This window comes from Sarcophilus harrisii, chromosome 4 (assembly GCF_902635505.1).
Source record: "Sarcophilus harrisii chromosome 4, mSarHar1.11, whole genome shotgun sequence".
In the NCBI taxonomy this organism is placed as follows: Eukaryota; Metazoa; Chordata; class Mammalia; order Dasyuromorphia; family Dasyuridae; genus Sarcophilus; species Sarcophilus harrisii.
In genome coordinates, this window is record NC_045429.1 from 108460493 (window position 1) to 108476975 (window position 16483).

The 16483-nt window shown below is 34.2% G+C and overlaps 1 protein-coding gene across 3 annotated transcripts in view; it reads left to right on the forward strand.

Moving 5' to 3' along the window:
- RPS6KC1 (ribosomal protein S6 kinase C1) overlaps positions 1-16483 on the forward strand; it is a 208398-nt gene that overhangs the window by 17382 nt on the left and 174533 nt on the right. For all 3 annotated transcript variants that reach the window (XM_031937352.1, XM_031937354.1, XM_031937353.1), the window contains exon 2: positions 1967-2002. In XM_031937352.1, coding sequence (XP_031793212.1) covers positions 1967-2002 — 36 coding nt within the window. The remainder of the gene's footprint in view (positions 1-1966; positions 2003-16483) is intronic.

Sequence of the window (16483 nt, forward strand, 5' to 3'; positions counted from 1 at the left end):
TGAGTGTTTTTTATAGGCAGGCTGTTTTTTTTTTTTTTTTAAAGAACATTCTTAACATATAATTCTTGGGATAAATAGCTCTTATCAATTTCGTGTGTGTGTGTGTGTGTGTTTTGGTGATGGGAGAGAATGTTGAACTGAGTGAATCCAGGGAAGGGCTTTACAGAAAAGGGAGTTCCTGAAATGAGTCCTGGAGAAAGACAAAGTTCTTGAGAGACAGAAATAAGCATTCTAGGGATAAGAAGAGGCTTGTGAAAGTGTGCTTAGTCAGAATATGGAGTATCAGGTTTTAGTTATGACTATAGTCTGGTTTGGCTAGAAGGTATAGTGCCTGATATGAAGTATATAAACTATATTTGGAAAGGTAGGTTGAATCATATTGTAGAGAGTCTTAAAATGTGGCCAAAGATTTTGCATTTTTGTCTTATAGGAAAAATTAGGACTCACTGAATGTTTTTGAGTAGGACAGTATTATGGTCAGAATTGTACGTTAGGAAGGTGGCAGCTGTATGCTCTATTTATTCTATTTATTATTAAGACTATAATTCAACGAGAAGTTGCTGATCATTACTAGAATGGATTTTCTCCCCTGGAAGTTCCATATATTAAAGAATTTCAGGTTTAATCCTTATCCCTATCATAAATTTTGGATTAAATTAAAATTGATTAAATTGAGAACATAAAAAATTGCTTTAAAATCCTAAAAACACTATAAATATCAGCTACTATAGTATTAGTTTTATTCTAGTAATTATCATTGTTAAAATAGTTCTTAACCAATGTTATTAATTAGTAACATTGATATCTACATTAACATTTGGACAAGTTATAATAATTAGTTTTCAACAATTGTTATTAATACTATTTAATAATAATAATGACTTCCTTATTTAGAAGGAAGAATAACAGCATTAAAGAAGTCAAATATCCACCATTTCCTAAAACAGCATTTTATAATTATAGTTATTATTATTTATATTTCTGGAGACTCATTGCCAGCATGAGACTATATTCCAAGCTTTTAAAATTTTTTAAAAAACTGATTTAATTTATAAATGAATACAATTAATTTACATTTTTTTTAAAAAAGAGAATATGTATCTTAAACTGGTTTATAATGGTATCAGGCAATTTTGGATTTTTCTGGGATATTATCCAGTTTTTGAATTATCCATGTTCTCTATGGACTTTTGTAAGAAGAAAGTAAAAGTTAAGAAGGTAGAAATCAAGTTAGTTATATAAGATATTATCAAAATTGTTAAAATGTTTTGGGGAAAGAATTTTGAATTAATGACAAAATTTAGATATTTGGATTACATGCATTATCAAATTAATTGTTATATTAACGTATATTAATATGTTCCTTAACATAAATAATTGACAGTTATTTAATTATGAGATTTTCCAGATTTGTATGTATTAAAAGTCGGAAATATATGATAAAATCGGCTACTCAAAACCTTTGGTAGAGGTCAGTGGGGTCATTTTACATTCTGAACATTTTCAGATAGTAATGGGCTTATTACCTTTAAATAAATCTCAGTTAAAAAAAAAGAAATTTATATGGAATCTTTGCTGTCACTAGCAGTTTTCCCTCTCTACTTTTCCTTTCTAATTTGCTGCTTATTATCTACTATAGACAATATAACAAGCTTATTAGGTCCATGTGCTAAATTAGAGCTTATTATATTAAGAATGTAGGTCTATGAATAAATGTAGCAATTTAGACTTAATTCCTTTTGATATTTTTGGTGACTCAGAGGTTCTATTTCACCCTCCCCCGCCTCTTTTTGGGTTTGTTTTTTGGGTTTTTATTGTGTCCCAAGTAGCCTGGGAACTAATTTCTGTATAATTGACCTGTTACTATGTTTCTTTTAATAAGCTTTATTGAACATTTTGTAACCTAATGTCATGTGAAACTTAAAATTCTGAGACTGATCAAGTACTTATGTTTCTTTTATTATAGATTGTTTCAAGAAGAAATCCAGAAGATGTCCAGGAGGTAACACATTACTTGTGAAAATTTTATATATTAGACGAATTTTTAGTTAAATACCACTAGAGAAATTTAACAGAATGTTTTTCTGTGTGTCAATCCCAGTGTATATATTTTGTATATCAAGACTGCTTCTGTGAGATTTTGTAAAGTCATGGATCAAGAACTGACTTAAGAGTCAACAAGTGTAGGGTTATTAAAGTCCTACTCCTGAACCGTGATGGCTATAATTGGGCCCAAGTCATTTAATATCCTCCCCCTCAATCCCCACCAAAGCTCTAAGCTTTTCTCTTACTGTAGCAGACCAGGTACAGACCTATATTAGCAGAGATAGTTTCTTCATTAGGAATTATCTTTCCCTGATTAAAAAAAAAATAGGTATAGTTATCCCCCTTATAATTTTCTTTGCTGATCTGCTCCTAGTTATATCACAACAAATTAACATTTTGATCTTATTTCAGATCTATTTAGTATAATTTGCTAAAAGTAAAGTTTTATAGAAATATAATTAGCCCCTTTGACATTGCAACTTTCCTCATTGTAGTTTTGGTATATTGTGAGTTGGCATAAGAAATTAAATGGGAAATTTTTGGGAGTTTTTGGAAACTGCAGATAACACACAAAGGTCAGCAGATGACACAGAGCCTATGCCCAAATTCTTAAATCAAATTTTAAAATAAAGTGCTCTAAACAGTAAGAAAAAGAAAACAAAATCAGACTTCTCTGGTACAAAGGGAGGACCAAAAAGTTCTGGCCCTGTGCCCCTAACTGTAATGGTGTAGAAAGGATAATTGTATGGCCTTTTAGAAGAGAAAAAATTTCTTGGTATCTGTAGCTTATTTTAAGACTAAAATTGTACATGAAGAATTCTAGCTATTTAATTTTGGGATATAGAGTTCAGTTGACAAGTTTGAGTAGTATGAATCATTTGTCAATATGTTTTTCATTCCTCTATTTCACTATTAATGATACTCTTGTGAACATTTCATTGTCATTTTCCCCTTTAAAAAAAGCCAACTTATTGTTTATATCAAAATTTTGTTATGGAATTCATAATTTGAAGTTACCCTCTGTTTAATATGCCCATTAAATGGTTTAGTGAGAGCTTTGTTGCATCTTAAGCTCTGTTGATTGATTTTCATTTTAAAAGGGATGTAGAATAAGGCTTTTCTTCTCTTTCACAAAATTTTATGTAGAACTTATCTGAGGTTATATAGAGTATTGACTCAGTTTGACATCAATCTTATATTTGATTTTATTTTATATGACTGTAGAGAGTTCAAATTAAATGTTATTTTTCAGATTTCATGTTGTATATTCTGGGAGTTTGACTAAATTTACCAACCCACAATTCTACCAATTTAAAATATTTCTTGATAACTACTAATTTGAAATTATAAGTTTTTGAAAATGTTGCTACTGTATTAGGGAAAGTAGATCGTAGTTCCTTTGTGAGAAATCTTGTTGGGACTGTTGTATTATAGTTTTGTAGCTTGATATTCCCCTTTTCCAGGGAGAATCCTGACTTGAATCTATCCATGAATACAATCTCTGCCATTTCCTTAATCATCATTTTTTTGGGAAAACCCTTTTTAATAACAACAGTTGGTGAACCAGTCATCAAAAAACTATTGTAAGTGTCTTTCAGTCAGACTATTGCATGGTGCTTTATTAGAAATGATAATATAAGGGCATTAAAAGTCTTCCAGTATAGCTGACTTCCCCTTATTTTTAAAGTATATTTTCTAAATTATAATAAAATTGTTTTGGTTTTCTCATTAATCTCATTTCACATGCTTTTTTCTGTATAGTTACTGGTAATTATGAAAAATGAGTCAACTAATCAGGATTTCAACTTTCCATTTGATTAAATTTTTAAAAAATCAACAACTACAAAAACAACTCCCAAAAGAAAATTCTGATAGTTGTTATTTTAGGGATCAAATCACTCTCCACTGGGGCCCTCCACATAGGGCCCCCTATGTTGTGATAGGTGGAAGAACTCTTGTTTTTTTTTAGGTGCTGTGTTAGTTCTGCTGAACATGTTAGAAGTGTCTGTACAGCTGCTTAATGTCGCAAATTATTGGATGCAGACTTAAAGACCAGATTGAAATTCTTTTTTAGAAATACAGTAAAACCTTGTCTACTTTAGGCCTAGGGCCCTCTTTGAAGAGTACATCAGTATGGTTTTGAGAATAATATAATTTAGACAAGGGTAGTATAATTGTCAGAGGCAACTCATGTCCATAAGCAACTTGGAAAATAAAGAGGATTGTGGAAGCAAGGAAAAGCTGCAGAATTTAGGCTTCTTAGAATTATATTCTGTCCCTTATTTGCTGGAATCTCATAAGATCCTTTATAACTTTTATAATTTTTTCCCCCTCATGTTTGAATGTTTGAAATAATTGAGCCATTCACTTGGTGAATCACTTGGAATTATCATTTCTTACAATAAATTCAGTTTATCCTTTTCTCTTCCATTTTCCTTTTTTCTCTCTCAGTTCTTTTTTTCCCCTTCACAATTATTTATTTATCAAAGCAATCATGGTAACTCTGAAAGATTATAACTGCTGAGAAGATTATATAGGTAGTTGTTGCTTCTGACAATAGTAGAAATCAAAGCAGTAAAGGATATAATCTAAGATGAAAAAAAAAACAAGAAGCAGGAAATATTTCCTACTCTTTTCATGATTGCTGTAACTCAGTTTTCCATATGGGCACTACATTTTGTTAATGAAAATTGGCATAGTTTCTAAGTGTTCTTTCATAATAGGAATTCTCTAAGTTGTTTTCATGATTGAGAGAAGTTTAAAATAAACTTGGGATAATTTCTAATGTTCTTTCATAATAGGAATTCTCTAAGTTGTTTTCATGATTGAGAGAAGTTTAGCTCTAAAAAAAAGAATGGATATACAAGTAGCAAAGCAGAGGTTAAAAAACAAACCAAAGGACCTTAGACTAATATGAGAAAGCTCATGAAAAAATAATATGGCAATATTGACTTAATAGAAAAGTGAAGAATCAATAGATCTGAAGGTTGAGGCTGGAGACTGTGAGAAAAGACAATGATAATTAAGAAAACTAATCATAAAATTGAAAATCAAGCTACAGAATCTAAAAGCCTTTTCTGGACTGACTGTGATCATATTAAAGGGTCAATCAAAAAGTCTCAAATGTTTTTGTAAAAAAAAAAAGTTACTTTATCTGGCTCCTTTATATATTGGAAGCCAAGCTAGGTGGCTCAGTAGATAAGCCACTGGCTCTGAAGTTAGGATGCCCAAGTTGAAATTTGGTCTCAGATATTTATTAGCTGTGTGACCCTGGACAGGTCACTTAACCTTGATTGCCTTGCCCAACATATATATATGTGTGTGTGTGTGTGTGTGTGTGTGTGTGTGTATGTATATGTTTGTATACATAGTACGTGTGTGTGTGCATGCACACATACACACATTTACACATTGCATAAATATATATCTTATGGAGAAAGTTCATACTCATTTATTTTTCTGGGATCAGGTAAATAGAACAATAGGTTTAGTGTTATGTTTTGTGGTGGACATAGCATTTTGGGGAAAATTTACTGTTACTTATATATCATTGTAGTGGTTTTTTTTTTTTTTTTTTGGTGAAGTCTCCCATCAATTTTAGATCTGTGTTTGGTATTTTTATTGGCCTTGGATACTAATAATTACATTTGATTTTGTAATGTCTGGTGGTGCTTTTACTCACATCTCCATTTTAAAGACTTTAGGAAACATCAAAGATTAAAGAAAATAATAGGTCATGGAATTTCCCCTGCCCTCTTAACTATTTTTTGAATAAAAGAGACTTCATTTTATTTTTGTTTTTTATTTCTTTTATATTTTGAAGGACTTTTGTATTCTTCAGGTTCTTTGAAAGGTTGGGTTTATCCTTGTATATTCCAACTGTAATGAGAAAATGACTTGTGGAAAGATAAGGAAATATAAATCATTACTTTGGAGTTTCAGTTCTTTTTCTAAAAATTTATCTGATATTATTATTTGTAATAATGTGTATTAAGAGTACTTTTAGCTACTCTTTTGGCTAGATTTTTTGATTACTAGAATAGTTCTAGAATCCCCATTTTACTGATTATTTTTTGATCTCATTAAAAATGTTTTTAATATAAATTTAAATATTTTCTGTACATTGAGTTGCTTTGGTATTCTTGGAAGCCCAGTAGTAGAGAGAATACTTTGTATATTAGATTTTTCATTCTTTTGTTTATTCTCTTTACTAGATAATAAAAATAAAAAAAAAACCCAAGTATGGCAACTATCGTATTGAAAGAAATATAGGTGGTTTACTCACCTTGATTTCCTTACTTTTCTTTATAAAATTATATTTTACCAATTATTTTGTTGTAGCAATGTAGTAAGAGGCTATAATACTTAGTACAATTAGTTGTCTGCAACATATAAGATCTATCTCAGACACTTACTAGTTGTGTGAATATGGGCAAGTCAGTTAACCTTTTAGGACCTCAGTTTCCTCATCTGTAAAGTGAGAATAGAAATAGTTGTATGATTTATCTTATAAGGTTGGTTTTGAAAAAAGTACTATATAGTCCTCAAAGTGCTACATAAATGAGGTTATTTTTTATTATTATCATTGAAGAGAGATTATTTTATGTGATTATGTTACAAATTAACTTATCTAACTTTGTGTTTCTGAGACTAGTGACTATCTTAGATGTCATAACAACTTCCTTAAATCTTGACAAATGTTATAAGATGATGAGTATAGCAGTCAATTGCAAAATAACATTGCTAGCAACAAGTCTAGGACAGTGGCTGATATATCTGTATAATAATAAAGTAAAATCGGTTTTCTTGTGTAGCAAGATAACTGCATAAATATATATATATATATATATATATATATATATATATATATATATATATATATATATTGTATTTAACATATACTTTAACATTTTTAACATGTATTGGACTACCTGCCATCTAGGGGAGGGGTTGGAGGGAAGGAGGAGAAAAGTTGGAACAGAAGGTTTTGCAAGGGTCAGTGTTAAAAAATTACTCATGCATATGTTTTGTAAATAAAAAGCCATTAAAAAAATAAAATCAGGGCAGCTAGGTGGCACAGTGGATAGAGCACTAGCCTTGAATTCAGGAGAATCTGAGTTTAACTCTGGCCTCAGACATTTAACACTTCCTAGCTTTGTGACCCTGGGCAAGTCATTTAACCCCAATTGTCTAAGCCAAAAAAAAAAAAAAGTAAAATCACTACTATTGGTAGAAATAGGTGGAAAGTATATGCAAAAAGAATAACTACATAGCTATATTTTTTTATCCATATATTGCAAATGTGACATTAACTGCTAGATCAAACTGAAGAGTCATAGAGCAGTGATTAGATCTATTTTTTAAAAAAAGTTTTAATAATAGTTTTTTATTTTCAAAATACATGCAAAAATAGTTTTCAACATTTACCCTTGCAAAACCTTGTATTGCAGATTTTTCTCTTTCTCTTCTCCCCACCCCATACCCTAGATAGCAAGTAATCCAATATAATTTAAACATATACAGTTCTTATAAATGTATTTCCACATTTATCATGCTGTATAGGAAAGTAGATCCACTTTTAAAAATAGCTATGAAGCCTGTAGCTGATCTCCACTTTTTGGAGCAGGTTTATTAATAGTTGAGCAGTTTTATCAGTCTTAAAGCTATATTTCATATTAGTTTGTAAAGTAGGAAAAATGTCCTAGTATAAGAGTTAAAAAGCCTCTGGGAGCAAGGAATGTGGCTCAAGGCATGAGGGAGGACTTGAGGGATGAGAGGTACCCAGGCACAGGCAAGTCCTATGTGGAGGCGGTGTCTGACCCTAGGTACCATGTCTCCTCTTTAGTGCTCTCAAAGCCTAGCATGCCTCCCTCCCTCTTCTTGGGCCAATCCCATTATGCCATGTTCCTAGAGGACCTCTCCCTTCCTCCAGATCCTCGCAAGGGTATAAATATGTGCTGTCTAAGAATAAAGTTCTCTTTCGTTTCACCCCTACCTCCTGATGATGTGTCTTTATGTTATCTGGGTTGGTGCCTGAAGTCGGGTAGGTATGGCCTCGCTGTGCCGTCGATGGCGGGGCATTCAAGAGTTGCTCAAAGGGGAGCTACGAGGTTAGGGTAGTGTTAAGAGATGCTACAAGTGGCACCTGAACAGGGACAATTTTGACTAGGACTTCACCTTGTAGCAGGCCTACAGGTGGGAAGAGAGACGGAACTCTGCTCTAATGAGTGAGTAGAAAGTTAGGAAATGGGACAAATTGTTGTGAGGGTCCCAGACCAGGAGGTACCAGGGAAAGAAGCTTATAGAATAGTAAAGCAAGCAGAATTGGAAATGGATTTTAAAAAGTGGGAGGTAGTAGGTAGTCAATGGCTTCCTATGATAAGGAAACTCCTGGAGCCATCCTGGAATGGCATCATCTCATTTATCGAGTGATTGGGGACACTTTAAGAGATGTAAGCCGCAATCCATTAAAAGTAGATAATGAAATGCAAATGGAGAGTCATAAAACAAATGAGGGTCAGAAACCACCACTCATTGGACCAGCTGTGCCCATAAAATGGAGCTGGCGGAAGTTAGTTGTGGGAAAGAATCAGAAAATAAACAGGAAGACGAAGGAGGTGGATTGACGTGAAAGAAGGAAGAGGTAATGAGGAAGAAGCAGGAAGTGGATATGACGGAACAGGGGGGAGCAGGGATAAGATGAGTAATGAGAAAGTAAACAGAGAGACATATGACCTTGAGGAAAAGGACGGTGATAAGATGAGGGAGGAGAAAGCTAGCAGAGGGAAGGTCACCTCTATTGCTGAGTCATGGCCTTCTCCCTCATTCCCTGCCCTCCCTGAGGGGATCTCTCCCGTCCGCTCCCTCTGGGCCCCTTTGTGAAGGCTTTGGAGATTCCCAGACAACTTTAGGACAAGTAATACAGAAAGCTGTAATATATACAAATATACAAAATTGTATATTTTGTATTATATACAAAATATAAAAGAAATGAGGATCAAATGCAACATGATGCACCAGTGTATGCGGCTATGTCCCAATGTATTCAACGAGAATTTAGCAAAATTCAAGCTTTGAAAGCAGAAGCCCTCAACGACTAGGATTAAACAGGGTCCAGATGAATCTTTTTCTAAGTTTGTGGCCCGCCTACAGGGAGCTTTTGAGAGGTCAGTGGGCAGAGGAGAAGCTCCAGCCTCCTTATACAGAAATTGGCATGTGAGAATCCTAATACTAACTGCCTTCAGAAGGCCATGCTTAGTTTAAATGGGGAGGCTGGCCTAGGAGGGATGATAGAGATGTGAGAATGTCAGCTCCAGTGCATTTCAAATGGATGCCCTTGCGGCTGCTATCTCTAAAGGGATTGGCAGCAGAAGACCTGCCCTGTCAGTTTGCAGACAAACGGGATATTCCAACGCCTGGTGGTTGCAGGTCTCAGGTACAATCTATGGGGCAGGGACATAATGAAGACTTGTGGGACCTCAGTTTATATATCATCTCCACAGCATTTTTAATTGGAATCATTGGGGCTTTGGGCACCATCTTTCATATCACACCCATAAAGCGTTCTTGCTCAACATGGACTGGTGGTAGCCCCAGAAAAGATCCCATATAACTATCCCATCATTTACCTGGGACTCTGCATGTGGACTCCTACAGTTACTAATCACATATCTAACTTACAATTAGACAAGATAAATACTCTGAACCAATTTCAGAAACTGGACAAATTCAGTGGTTAAGGGCTCATGCCCTTATTCCTATTTCTTTGATGCATCCTTTATATGACATCTTAAAAGGATGTGAGAGTTACCCAGAGCCCATTAACATCATATCAGACAGCTTATATGCTGTCCAAGTGCTCAGAGGCATTGAGGATGCTGTCCTACAGCCTCAGAATCTTTCAATTGCTGGCCTCCTTGCTGACTTGCAGCAGATTTTACAGACTAGGAAACAATTCCATTTACATCCTGCATGCATATTCTCACCAATATGGCTATATCCCTATGTGCTCAACGAGAATTTAGCAAAATTTAGCTCTCTTCTCACGGTCACCACACCCCCTGAATGTGCCCATGATTTTCTCCACTAACCGCTAATTCTCTATGTTGCCTTTATGGCCTCGCTGGGGAACAAGCTTGACAGACAGGGAAGCAGTGTGTTCAGTTTCTCCCTCCTCCACATAGTAAAGGAGTTAATCCCAGGAGTTTATTCCCCAATGATTTGTGGCAAATGGATGTGACATATGTGGGCTGTGTGGCCATCCACGTCTGTACTGACACCTTTTCTAGATTCCTTGAGCCACAGTGGCCTCCTGCGAGAACATTCCTTTGGTCATTAAACTTTTGTATAGTTGCATCTCGTCTCACGGAGTTCCTAATACTATAAAGACCAACAATGAGCCAACATTCCTTATACCTCTTAGCAGATAGCCACCTTCCTCACCACATTTGCCATTAAACATATTACAGGGATTCCCTATAATCCACAGAATCAGGCCCTAGTGGAATGGGCCCATAGTACTCTGGAGGCCACTCTTAAACAGAAAGGGGGAGGAAGTAAACAGACTCCCCAATGGCCTACAAAGACAGATGTGGATAAGACCTTATATACTTATTTTTTGTGCCTGGATAGGAATACCAGCCTCTCTTCGGGAATGATACATTTGGCACAGGACAGAAAACTAAGCTCCATGAAAACTGCGCTTCAAGCTCTGGAAAACAGCCAAAAGGTCCTTTGGAAGGACATGGAAGGACATTGGCAAGTTCTATCCTTAGTACTTTGGAGAGGGCCAGGATATTTATGTCTTGCAGGTCCTGATAGGGAAGGCCGCTGGATTCCAGAAAGAAGGACAAAGAAAGTTGCCCCTATTAAACAGGGGCTGAAAAAGAAGAGAAAAAGATGACCCAAGAGATTCCCCAAACAGCGCCATAGCAGAGAGATGACTACCCTTGACAAACTGGTTTAGTGATTGGATCTAATATACTTCCTTTCCCATCCCCTTTTATTGTATCCCATGGGCTCTCTGTTGCCATTTTTGTATTGTTGCTTCTTTTGCTTTTGCCTACTTTGCTAGAATGCTTTATATGTATTCTTAAAAAAAATTTTTAGAGGTGCTTATGGAACAGCTTCTCATTTGTCAGCATGAGAACATTCAGTCTTATTAATAAAAGAGGGGGAGATGTAAGGGTTAAAAAGCCTCTGGGAGCTCAAGGCATGAGGGAGGATCTGAGAGATGAGAGGTACTGAGGTGCAGGCAGGCGAGTCCTATGTGGAGGTGGGACATAGCCCTAGGAGATGGTGTCTGACCCCAGGTACCACATTTCCCTCCTTAGTTCTCTCAAAGCCTAGCACACCTACCTCCCTCTTCTTAGGCTAATCCCATTATGCTGGGTTCCTAAAGGACCTCCCCTTCCCCTGGATCCTCAGGGGGGTATAAATATGTGCTATCTAAGAATAAAGTTCTCTTTCACTTCACCTCTACCTCCTGGTAGTCTGTCTCTATGTTATCTGGGTTGGTGCCCGAAGGCGGGTAAGTGTGGCCTAGCCGTGCTGTCATGGATGAGCATTAAAAGTAGCTCAAAGGGGAGCTACGAGTTTAGGGTAGCATTAAGAGACACTACATCCTAGAACCTAGCAGTTTACCAACTTATTTTTAGCACAACTTAAATGAGTCTTATGTATGTATAGTTAGGTTGATGGAAAATATTGTCTAAAATTAAAGTGAAACACAATTTTAGGTTCTCTTGTCAGAGTTGTAGAATAGCATGGAACAGTCACTCAGTATGCAGTAGTCAAAGAAAAATGTTTCTTTGTTCAAAAGGGATGATTCACATATCAGTTGGAATAGAACAACACTAAGGATGTTCTTCTAAAATTTGGATACCATAGCTGCATAGAAAACAAAATCTTTCTCTGTGTGCAAAAAATTTAGTGATCTTAGGGACTTTTGCTTTTAGTCATAGAGATTTCATTTTTAATTGCTTTCTAAAACTCTTGATGACTGACCACCTTGAGGCATCATACTATCTGAATCTTATTGGGTTTTGTACTTATTGGTTGCTGAGATCTGCTATATCAACTTTCTTTCTTTTGTGATGTGACCAAAGATAAGATTTTGTCATTTGTTCCTTTCTATTTCTTTCAAATTACAATAATGCATTTTTGGGGCTTATTTAAAAGGGGAAAGATAACCCAATTTGAAATAACATACTAGAGTAGGGTAATTAGAAGTTAATATAAAAGAATTATTCAGTCCTATATGAATGCAATGCAAGCTTTATAACCTAAGCTTCCAATTTCTAAGACTCAGCTTGGCTTTTGTACTTCTCTTTAGGTTAGGAAGACCTTTTGCCCAAGAAATGAATAAGCCCCAGAACAACATTACCGACTTTGAATTGATTTACGAGGACATGATGATTCAAATTCATTGGTTCTTTATGTGATCCTAGATTTACTCTCAGTCTTCTAACCTACATTGTATGATTGCCTTTTTTGAATGTTTCCTACCTAATCACTCACTGAACATCTAATAAATATACAAAACGGGTAAAGAACAGGTTTCCAATTATGTCTGAGACAAGAAAGTACCAATTTCCTGGAAGTATATTTGTCTATTCATCTGTCTGTCTGTCTATCAGTATATTTAGCACAAAGTACTCAATAGTTGTATATAATATTAAAGTTGCTTCTCATCTGAGTTAGTCTTTTCAACCAAGTGTATTCATTTGCATATAGCATTATCAATAACATCATCTTTAAATATGAAGATCATATTTTAGGTTATATTCTCTTTTCAGGATGAACCAGTCAAAATTAGACACTTAGTTTTCATATTCAAAATATTATTAGATATTGAATAATAATGAGTGACTAGAAGCATATAAAATCAGATGATGTTCTAAGTTCTGTTTTTGTAGAAGTCATGATTTAAATTTAGATCAAGACATACATGCTTTTTATAGCTTCATTGTTTCATATTAGAAAGTGATAGTAAGACCCTAAAAATTAGTATGCTGATGAATTTATAGCAGCTATGGTTCTGTTCTTAATTATAAGTGTGTCACTGAAAAGCATTTTAGTGAATTTAAATAATCTTAAGGTTAAATTAATCACAGGAAGTCTATAATCAATTCTGAAGTAAAAAGTGTTCATTTTCCTGCATCTTATGAATTTGAACTTGGTATGATATTCATTTCTGAAAGGTTATATATACAGGCAGGTAAAATTTATTATTTGTAATTATAGAGTGGAAGGGACATTCAATATCATATACATTTGTGATCTCTTATGAGTTAACCAGTCTTTAAAAAAAAGATGCAATGTAGTAGTAATACAAAAAAAGGAGTATTTATAAATTCAAAACAGACATTTAATGCCCATTTGTGATTTGCCAAAGTTATTAGAAGAACTATTAAACACAAGGTCTTCTGATTCTTAGGCCAGTGTTCTTTCTACTATACTATACTACTATTTTCTTCTCTTGACTTATGGAAGAAATACCACTTAAAACAGTGAAAAACAATATTTTTTGATGAAAAAATTTTTTTTCTCCTTTGATACCTATAATGCTGTCATCATTCATTTTTCTTTCCTTTTTTTGACTTAATAGTATTTTATTTTTTTCCATTTACATGTAAAGATAGTTTTATCTTTGTAGGATTAATTTCTACATTATTCTTTCTCCTTTTCTTTTCCTTTCCCTTTCCCCTTTCTCACAACAGCAAGATAAGGTATACATGTACAGTCATGTTATACATATTTCCACTTTAGTAATGTTGTGAAAGAAGAACCAGAACAAAAAGGAAAAACCCTGAGAAAGAAAAACAAAATCAAAATTAAAAAAAGTGAAAATAGTATGTTTCGATCTACATTCAGACACTACACCATAGTTCTTTCTCTGGATGCGATCATGAATCCCCTGGAATTGTTTTGGATCATTTCATTGCTGAGAAGAGTTAACTCTATCATAGTTAATCATTGCACAGTATTGCTGTTTTGTGTACAATGTTTTCCTGGTTCTGCTTATCTCACTCGGCATCAGTTCATGTAAGTCTTTCCAGGTTTTTCTATAATTTGTCTGCTCATCATTTCTTATAGAACATTATATTCATATTTACCACAACTTATTCAGCCATTTACCAATTGATGGACATTTCCTTAATTTCCAATTCTTTGCCACTACAAAAAAGGATGTTGTCATTTTTTAGTTTGGATATCTTAATGAACATAAAATTAAATGCCACACAATTTATGTGTCTTGCTAATAAATATCACTTTTTTCTTTCTTTTCACCAGCCGTAATTGATCTTTCTTTGGAATTCTAGGCACACAGTTAATTCTGATGGATCTAATATGTTTCTATTGAGAAGAGAAGGAATTTATTCTCTAAAAATTAAGCATAAGGTGCCTTTCTAAGGTCATCAGAATTGTAAGTTTTTTTGTAATATATTAAATATCATTGAACTGTTGCTTGATAATTCCTTTAGTGTTCTAATTATTTAAAAAAATCTGTCAAACCAAAAAGCAGGTTTTGAAATTTAAAGGCACTATCATAGATATCCATATTTTTTAAAAATGGATTAATCTATTGAATGTTATTTTTTCAGTATTAGCATTTATTTTTATATGACAGATTTTATGTGTAACACAGATAGTCTTTCTATAATGTAGACATAGGCGACTCCAGTTTACTTACATTTTTCAGGCTATAAATAGTTAGTGAAAGAAATGCCATTATCCTGCGGTGAGCAAAATCCAATATATGAAGCCTTCAACCTGCGTTCAAAAATTCAGTTGTACAGGTACAAGATAGGGACCTATGGTTACATAGCAGTTTGAAAAAGTTCTGGGAATTTTAGTAGATTGCAAGCTGAATATGAGTCAGGAATTTGATGTGGCAATCAAAAAAGCTAATGTGATAATTGTGATCTGAATTATCATAGGCATAGCTTCTAAGAATGAGGAATGATTATTCTTTTGTGCTCTGATATAGTTAGATTAGTGTGGGCTAGTATTATTATGTTCAGATCTGGGTAACACAATTTAAGAAAGACATTGATAAGTTGGCCAGCATCTAGAGGACTACAACCTGTATGAAAAAGAACTTGTGTTTATGTAATATGAATAGTGGTCGAAGAAACTTTAAAAAGAGGAGACCTGTGGAGGTTACTTGACTAATGTATTTTGGGATTTGAAAGTCTTTTAGATGTGAGAAGGATTAGATTTGTTTTGTTTGACTGTAGAGGACAGAACCAGCAATTGATTGGAAGTTGCAAAAAGGCATGTTTAAACTCCATTACAGGTAAATGTTACTGATAGTAAGACTTCTTTGCAAGTGAAATGGCTTAACTTTTAAGTGGTGGGTTTCCCTTAATGGAGATACTCGAACAGAAGCTAAATAATGTGGTGAGTGTTTTTCTGTGTTGGTTTTGTCACAGCCATTTCATTAAGAATACTGGTTGTATAACAAACTGGAGCTTGCTGAAAGCTTTAGCTGAGATGTCAAATTTTAGCTCTGGTGATTAACTGATTAGTGAGACAAGACTTTCTAGCTCTAGCTATTTAAGATGAGTTTGTCATAGCTCTTGTGTCAAGTGGTTTCAGTTAGTCTGAAACTTTCAGTTTTGTCTCATGTTTTTATCTTATCTGTTATCTTTCCCCTTTCTGTTCTTTGATATATGAATCTTTATCTTTTTTTCTTCCTACCTAAAATTCTATTCTACATATCCTCCTTAAGTCCTACGTGAAATTGCTGAGACTTTTGGGACCCAGTGGCTTTTATATAACTATGAGTATATGCTCTGATTATGGGAGACATTTAGGTGGCTCAGTGGATAGAACTCGGGCCTAGACTCAGGAAGACCTGAATTCATGCCTGGTCTCAAACACTAGCTGTGTGATCCTGGGCAAGTCATTTAACCTTTGTTTGCCTTAATCCATGCCTTAATCCACTGGAGAAAGAAATGGCAAACCACTCCAGAATCCTTGCCAAGAAAATTCCATGAACATAGTGGTCCATGTATTCTCAAAGATTTGGACACAACTGAATGACTAAACCACAACATGCTCTGAGTAGGTTTTCCTTCCCATTCTTTGTGTATTGAAAATTTTGATTGGCAACAGTACTTATCAATGAATCTTGGCACAATTTTTTTATGTTAATGACACCTTTGTTAGATATGTGGGAATAGGGATTCCTTTAGGATATGATGTCCTTTCAACTCTTAAGATTCTGTGATGTTAATTTAATGAAGCATGACTATTAAAAAGTTGAAATTTTGATAAGTTAGTGCTGTTTGTTATAAATTTAAAATTTTTTTTCCCCTTTGCCAAATAGCTATATCCTAGATCTTACAGATCTGGAATTCTTAACTTGTGATCCATGAATTTTGTTTTTTAAAAATATTTTTGTAACTATTTCAATATAATTGGTTTCCTT